The following is an 8,393-nucleotide window of genomic DNA, read 5'->3' on the forward strand; positions in this document are numbered from 1 at the left end:
CGTGTATTTGATGCTTGAACATGACTGACGGCAAAAATTACCAAGTAGTTATTCTTTTTTTCGTTAGAAATAGAAGGCCAGTGATCTGCAAAACGATCTCTCCTATGTCTGTTTTTTTCTGCAGTGTTAACACGGTCACTACGTTTGCATATGACAACACATATACAAATGTTGGAGTGAAGACAGTTTCACCGTTACTGAAAGTTTAATCATTGTCAAATCCTTTGACTAAAGCAGTTTCTTCTGTGTTGCATCTAAACCCTTTTCAGCGTCTAGTTCCCCTAGAGATAGCTTTAATTTGCCATACGATAACCGTTAACAAAATGTTGTGGACCGATTTGGAATATGTTTGTAGTTTTTAGGGGGTATATCGCTTTCAAACATACTGGTTTATTTTTATCAATAGTACCGCTTAAGTCGACGCTAGGGGCCGTCCTGACCTTATTGTAGGGTATGAACGATTCGTTCATTGTTGAAGACCCTACATCAACTGTCAAGATGAAGAACAGGAATAAAAGCCCTGTTCATTGATAATTTTTTATTTTTTCTAAGTGTTGTGTGCGATTTTGTCCCATGAACATTTACTCCATACCCTTTTATTTTCTATAATACATTTCAATTAAATATTTGTTAATACTATATTTTCAGACATCGGTAGCGAAGTACATGCGATAACAAAATTGTTTTCGTTGATGTTTTTAATTTATATCGCCAATGCTTTAGGCTTACTTTTGTTTCAGACGTCAGCAGAGAAATACATGGGATTACAAAACTATTTCGTGGACGTGTCTATAGACAATGCTCTAGAACTTCATTTTGTGAACAATGGCCAAAGACAGAAAATTATTACAATGTTGTCTAACAAACAAGGTAATGTACTATTAATATAAAAATAAAAAGATGTGGTATGATTGCCAATGAGACAACTATCCACCAGAGACCAAGGAGATGTGGTATGATTGCCAATGAGACAACTATCCACCAGAGACCAAGGAGATGTAGTATGATTGCCTATGAGACAACTATCCACTAGAGACCAAGGAGATGTGGTATGATTGCCAATGAGACAACTATCCACTAGAGACCAAGGAGATGTGGTATGATTGCCAATGAGACAACTATCCACTAGAGACCAAGGAGATGTGGTATGATTGCCAATGAGACAACTATCCACTAGAGACCAAGGAGATGTGGTATGATTGCCAATGAGACAACTATCCACTAGAGACCAAGGAGATGTGGTATGATTGCCAATGAGACAACTATCCACTAGAGACCAAGGAGATGTGGTATGATTGCCAATGAGACAACTATCCACTAGAGACCATGGAGATGTGGTATGATTGCCAATGAGACAACTATCCACTAGAGACCAAGGAGATGTGGTATGATTGCCAATGAGACAACTATCCACCAGAGACCAAGGAGATGTGGTATGATTGCCAATGAGACAACTATCCACTAGAGACCAAGGAGATGTGGTGTGATTGCCAATGAGACAACTATCCACTAGAGACCAAGGAGATGTGGTATGATTGCCTATGAGACAACTATCCACTAGAGACCAAGGAGATGTGGTATGATTGCCAATGAGACAACTATCCACCAGAGACCAAGGAGATGTGGTATGATTGCCAATGAGACAACTATCCACCAGAGACCAATTGACATAGATGTTAGCAACGTTCATGCCAGTTGTCATTGGTTTTGAAGCGATTGTTATTTCATTCTAATGACTCAGTATGAAAATATAACAGATTCTTGTCCAAACGGTTTCTTATAAAAGGCAATGCATAGTCAAAATGGTTTTTATGTAAATGATATTTGAAGCTTGAAGTGTTTGCTTTTGAACTGTAAAATGTCAGTCCCCAAAAGATTGACATACTTTTACAGTTTCTAGTACATTAGTGGTCAACCTCCCAACTTCCATGTATCATTCAAAGTATACAAGAGCCATTTTCATATGTTTTTCTTTTGAATGATATTGCCAACAGTGGTAACAAAACAGGCACACATTACCACATTTCAGTATCTGAAATGGTTACCTATCATCTAAATAGCGGTACTCGTAGTCGGTGCTATTTCAATTTGTCAGATATTAAGAGCATAGTTCTTACAGATTGTGACTACACGTGTAAGAACCCTCCTCTTTGCAAATATGTCAGTAATACGTTAGTTTTTATCCATATTTTGCTTAGAAAAGGACATATGGAGCATCCGCCTTCTTATTGATGTAAGCGATTTTCTCCTATTTTTGTTTAAAAATTAAGAATGGGTTCGCCTTGAAAAGTTGCTTTTGAAGATTTCGAGTTTTTTTGTGTTGTCGCAAAGGAGCACTTATATAGACATTATAATATTAAATGAACGTCAATGAAAGAAAAAAAAAATACAATATAGTTTAAGTGTTAAAATGAATTAATATTCCTTGATAACATTTACGATGAGATAACTGGCGAGTCGAGAACAAAAGAAAAGTAACTCTTCAAGTACGACTAACGTCAATATTCATTAATGAAATCAGATGTTGCATGGTTAATGAGACAGCAACCCAACGACACAACTAACCAATAGATATCTAGTCTCACTAAGAGGTCAACATACAGTTTTCAACAATTGACTTTTATCTACCATCTGTTTAAGCTTTGGTAACCACATTAGTTTAAAATGATTTCAAAACCACAATTACAATTTTTAAATTAAAAAGCGTTATTTGAAATACAGATACCACTGCATATTTTCCTTTTATATCTATCGAGGAGATTTTATTAAATAACTTGTTACACTGATTTATTTAACATATGTTAATCCTCGTTGTATCCATACATCAATTTTTATGGTGTTACTGGTAGTCCTTATCACCATTCTACAAATTTCCAACAACTAAGTTTTTAAGCACATCGGTTCACTCGTCATCGCAGTATCCTTCAATATAAAACAAATCGACTTGTGTTCATATAAAGATTTAAAAATTATGTCTTTTTCATCTAGAAAAAAAAGAGTATCCATTGAAAGATTTTGACTGTATTTTGAACAGTCAGAAATATGTATGACAGTTGTTTTCCATTCGTTTAATGTATTTGAGCTTTTGATTTTGCAATTTGATAAGGGACTTTCCATTTTGAATTTTCCTTGGAGTTCGGTATTTTTATTTTTTTACTTTTGAACATCTGTGAGACCAATCAATTATTGTACTGTATTTTTTTCAGTGCGCAGTATGCTGCTAATGTTATGTACGAAATCCTACTGGAGAAGCCGAGTTGTAGACCCAATCATATGCTTGTCTGTGACGTCATGTATATGTTTAATTGGAATGTTTGTACAAATTATTACATTGAGAGTTTTGGGAACGTAGCTTGACTTGAGTTCGCTATAGATTATAAACCAATACTGAGTAATAAATTTCATGCAGAACTGAAATATATATACAAGGCTTAAACCAACAAAAACTCTGTCATCACCTTTGTGATCGATACAAATATTGCATGGCCTTTGACACTTGCATGATCTGGTATGCTTCATTTTACATTATTTATTTTTGTAAACGAATTGATACACTGGTTTCAAATGTCAAATGATATTTGTAACTTTATTTAGTAACGTTAATATGTTGAAATTACAGAATGATATTTGCTAGAATAGAAATGCACATATTTGTTCACTTGATAGTCAACAAACAACTTGATGTCCGTTTAACACAAAGTTTATTCTGTGCAGTATTATATTTCTCCAGAACTGGTTAATAATTGTATAGTGGTAGTGTATCGAAGAACCACTGACAGTATAATATTGGTCAAACGCAAATCAATTAATATGAAGTGTTTAGAATTCTGAAATAAAACGCCCAAAACAATCTTGCCAAATTTTACCGGTGTTTCAAATTATTTACCATTCAGCTAGCATCATCTGCCTTTTTTTATGTTTAAAGTATAACTTAACATTTTAGGAGTATTATATGATGTTAATCACACTATGTTTGATTGTAGCTATTATTATGCCAAGCATACTTTTGTAATTTAACCTGTATATAATGGTTGTAATCTGTATGTAAGGATGACTAGACTATTTAACGTCCAGTGGCACATATTGTATACTTATTAAGAACGAGAAGATGTTATAAACTTTCGTGGTACTTGACCTAAAGCCTTAGTCGTGTTTTACGTACTAGTTCACTAGGTTAGATCAGGTTATAGTTCACAGCCCTTCGAATTCGTGCATTCAAGGCACTTATACAACAATACCATCGAGGTGATTCAATACATAAGTTTAGGAAACTTGTGTCTGATCCTTTTTGAGCAAGTAAAGTCAATTATCTTTATGGTGATTTTACTTGATGTTGTCCGATATTGAGGGAAATTTGGATTTTGCCATTTGATAAAGGACTTTCCGTTTTGAATTTTCCTTGGAGTTCGGTATTTTTGTTATTTTACTTTTTATTTTGGTACGTGATTCGGTTTCATTCAGTTTAACTTGGCACTTTATTTGGCATATTAACTTTTTTGATTCGAGCGTCACTGATGAGTCTTTTGTAGACAAAACACACGTCATGCGTACACAATTATAAGCCTTGTAACTTTGATGATTTTTTTTATCTATGTGTAATATATCTATGTGTAATATATCTATGTGTAATATATCTATGTGTAATATATCGAACAACGTGACTAAAAACATTAACGTTAGGTTTTTCTACAACTGTTATTGTACAGTAGTCCATGTTTACACTTATTTTAAACAGAATTGTGTTATCTTATTTTTGAAAATAGTTTGTCATATCTTTATTATATTTATAATTTTTCAGTTCAACTGATTGATAGAAAGACAAATTTCATATGTGATAATGTATTCATCTTTTAAAAGACATTTTTATGTACGTTATTTTTTTATCATTGTATATCACGTCGATGCAGTTGAACAATATAAATGATTTGTTATAAACCAAAGACAGCTATGTTATTCTGTATGCATGTGGCATGTTACTTACATACTCTGTATGCTCCACGCAAATGTCATTAATACCAGTGGGAAATTTAGTGGCAAAAAATTACCTCCCCTATACAAACACTGAAAACTTGATCTCTTCAAATTTTTGCACGTTCTCCATAAGGACGATATTGATTATATATTCTCACGAAAACGTTCTGGTAAATAGTAATAATAAATTGAAATTGAAATAAAAAAAAAATGACCATATAATGTTACCATTTCCCTCTTAATATAGCAACGATGAGAAAAGCAGGCTGTAGTAGTTTTGTGTAAAAGTGGTTTGAAATGTTTCTACAAAGGCGAATAAATTGCTAGTGTACCAACCCCTCAGTTTATTTTTTCTATTCGCATTAAAATCACTGGAACATGTTAGTATTCATATATGTATGCAGCTACATCAGGGAAGTTCGGAACAACATACTCGATAATTATGCAGCTTTCGAAACGCTTTTTGACAAAACAACGGATTTTTTCACAGTTCACGCCCCGATACTAGATCTTTAACGATCACATCGCAATACTTGATCACCGTTATTTATTCTTTCACGATCAGGTCGCAATAATTGACCACGTTACATACTCTTTTACGATAATTTTTCTCGATATAACGAAGGGCAGGCGTATATAACAGAGACAGAAACAACTGCTTGGTAATACAGTTTCAAATGTTCTTGTATTTTGTAAAAGCTAGTTCTGCTGATAAAAATTACAATATTTGTTTATGGGAAAACGCTATGGGTCAAAGTTCAAAAGCTTTAATTATAGACGAATAGTACTATATACATAAAACATAAGCTCTATTGGGCTTTTAGTTTTATATCATCGTATTACAAACAAAACATTAAAACATGCACGTTGAAAACAAAGCAAGCTGTTTGAATGGTTTTACACGTCATTTTTGGGGCCCTTTATAGCTTGCTGTTCGGTGTGAGCCAATGCTCGGTGTTGAAGGCCGTACTTTGACCTATAATGGTTTACTTTTACAAATTGTGACTTGAATGGAGAGTTGTCTCATTGACACTCATACCACATCTTCTTATATCTATATAACAATCACATATGAACTACATTATCAAAGCAAATCATGACGTGAAGCATACATATTTATATATACTATAATATAATTCAATGTGATCCGGATCACATCGATAACGGAGTTGATTCCGGAAAACTAAGATATATATAAAAAAAACAAAAAACAAAACAAAACAAAGGGACAACAAAGATATGTATGTGTAATCACAATAATTTATCAAATACATTTGTAGAACGAGTTATATTATAAATTACTAATATTATGAAGAAGTTATATCTTACCAAATAGTGCTTCCCTTAACTATTAGTATTAGGTAAACTAACATGAGGGATCCTAAGGTAAAAGCTGTAAACTTAGTAAATTGTTACAGCAAATATGCAATAAAGATATTGTTACGTTAAATAAAAAATATATAATTCAAAGAGAGGCGAAAGATATCAAAGGGATATTCAAACTCATAAGTCAGAAACAAACTGACAATGCGATGGCAAAAAAAACGATCAAAAGACAAACAACATCATACAAAACACAACATAGAAAACTAGACTGAGCAACTCGAACCCTACCAAAAAAACAGGGGTGATCTCGGGTTCTCCAGAATGACATGAAAAAGGTCATTATGATATACTATGTAGAAGTATTTGTGATGCAGTAATCAATCATCATTTAGAGCACATAAAATTAAAAGTTTAAAACACATGAGCAGTTCTAGCACACACTATACATTAAAGCATTAGATATTTGCAAGCATTGCATTGACACGATCTACCATTCCAGGTAACAATAAGTTTAGAATGAATTGAAATTGTTTTCTTCTCTAAAACTCTGGTGTAGTTCATCCTAGTCTTTTGCAGCTATGAAGCGAAAGAAATTGATTCTATAGCTTTTCGTTTTACCTTTGGCTGTTCAGCGGTATTTCTATATCTAAACGAATATATGTGATTTTTAAAATTAAACAAATCATGTTAATATGATGGTCTCTTTGTTTGTAATTCTAAAAGTGTCTACAGCTCTTGCTCGTATTCTTCTGACTTTAAGAGATTGACATTTTCACTTATGTATTAGATATTCATCATCTTCAAAATCAAATCTCAAGGCTCACTCTAGGATTTTTTTTTCAACTTGAGTCTGTTTTTTTTTTCACTAAAAAAATGCCATGTGACTTGGCAGTAATCAAGATTAGACAAAATAAAAGGATAATAAATTGTGACGATCAAGTCGATTCAGATATCTACCAATACGTTTAATAAGATTGAGATGACGAGGCCTTCTTACAAATCTCAGATATATGTTTATTTTCGAAATTCAACCTCTAACCTAGTTTCAGGCGGAAACCCAGTTGAAATTAAACACAAGAAATGGAGCTCTTTGTTAGAGGTGAAAAAAGGCAAAATTGGTATATTTGAAGTGTTTACATCTGTTTCCATGGGCTTTAAAAGTTTAATAAAGATGCATAATTTAGATTTTATGCATCTTATATATGTGTTTTTACTTGAATTATAGTATGGAGCTTCGAGATATTTGTAAACTTTTAAATTATGGACAAATTTTCATAAGATTGTCACTTTGTGGCAGGTTCAAATCCAAGTGGATCTTTTTTGTGCATAAGCATAAATTCCACCGAAAAAAATTCCACAGAAAGATAATAGATTGATCTTTCTAAAGCATTAATTTGCATCTCTGCCCCCGTTGACAGTTTTTTGGGAAACAATAAAAAAATGGGCAATAATTGCATCGAAAAGAGAAAGTCGAGTGCACCTTTTTATGTTCGGGCGTGTTTGAGTTGACTATTGTCTTGGAAACCTATAAAGCAAATATATTTGATACATCATCTCGCCTCAGATTCTATTATTTTATATATTTAGGCTACAGGTTGATTTAATAACATTAAAAATTCACAGGACTAAAGAATGAAATATATGGATCAAGTGAAATACTTTTCTAATGAGTCATAACAACAGAGTAGGTGAGTACGAATAACAAATTTTTACTAAAAGTACTTGACGACAGACTTTACAACTGGATCTTAAAAATGCATAACTTAAAAAAACTTCATTGTTTGTGTGTATTATCTAGGGTTATTAGTCTTCAACCTCTGAAATTTTTAGTCTGCCCTTCCACGAAATATTTAATTAGATTTTTTTAAAATGTTTTTGAACTTTCGAAAATTCCACCTGACAACCGATCAGACAATAGTTTTTAAGTTGACTGAATGCAGAAAAGTACATTAAATGATGTTCAATAGCTAGTAGATACATTTGTCTTTTAAAATGCAACTGGCATATAAGGATCGTAATGGTGCTATGTGGATAAATTAGTCGGTTTTCAAGAGCTAAATTGGCCGCGCGTCATCCCTACAATGGCTTCCATTTTT

The 8,393-nt window shown here is 32.9% G+C and overlaps 1 protein-coding gene across 2 annotated transcripts in view; it reads left to right on the forward strand.

Moving 5' to 3' along the window:
- Positions 1-5,306, forward strand: part of LOC127733155 (uncharacterized) — a 35,483-nt gene extending 30,177 nt beyond the window's left edge. For both annotated transcript variants that reach the window (XM_052242504.1, XM_052242498.1), the window contains exons 5-6: positions 741-870; positions 3,207-5,306. In XM_052242504.1, coding sequence (XP_052098464.1) covers positions 741-870; positions 3,207-3,352 — 276 coding nt within the window. In that variant the 3' untranslated portion in view covers positions 3,353-5,306. The remainder of the gene's footprint in view (positions 1-740; positions 871-3,206) is intronic.
- The last annotated feature ends 3,087 nt before the right edge of the window (positions 5,307-8,393 follow it).

This window comes from Mytilus californianus, unplaced genomic scaffold, assembly GCF_021869535.1.
Source record: "Mytilus californianus isolate M0D057914Y unplaced genomic scaffold, xbMytCali1.0.p SCAF_1, whole genome shotgun sequence".
In the NCBI taxonomy this organism is placed as follows: Eukaryota; Metazoa; Mollusca; class Bivalvia; order Mytilida; family Mytilidae; genus Mytilus; species Mytilus californianus.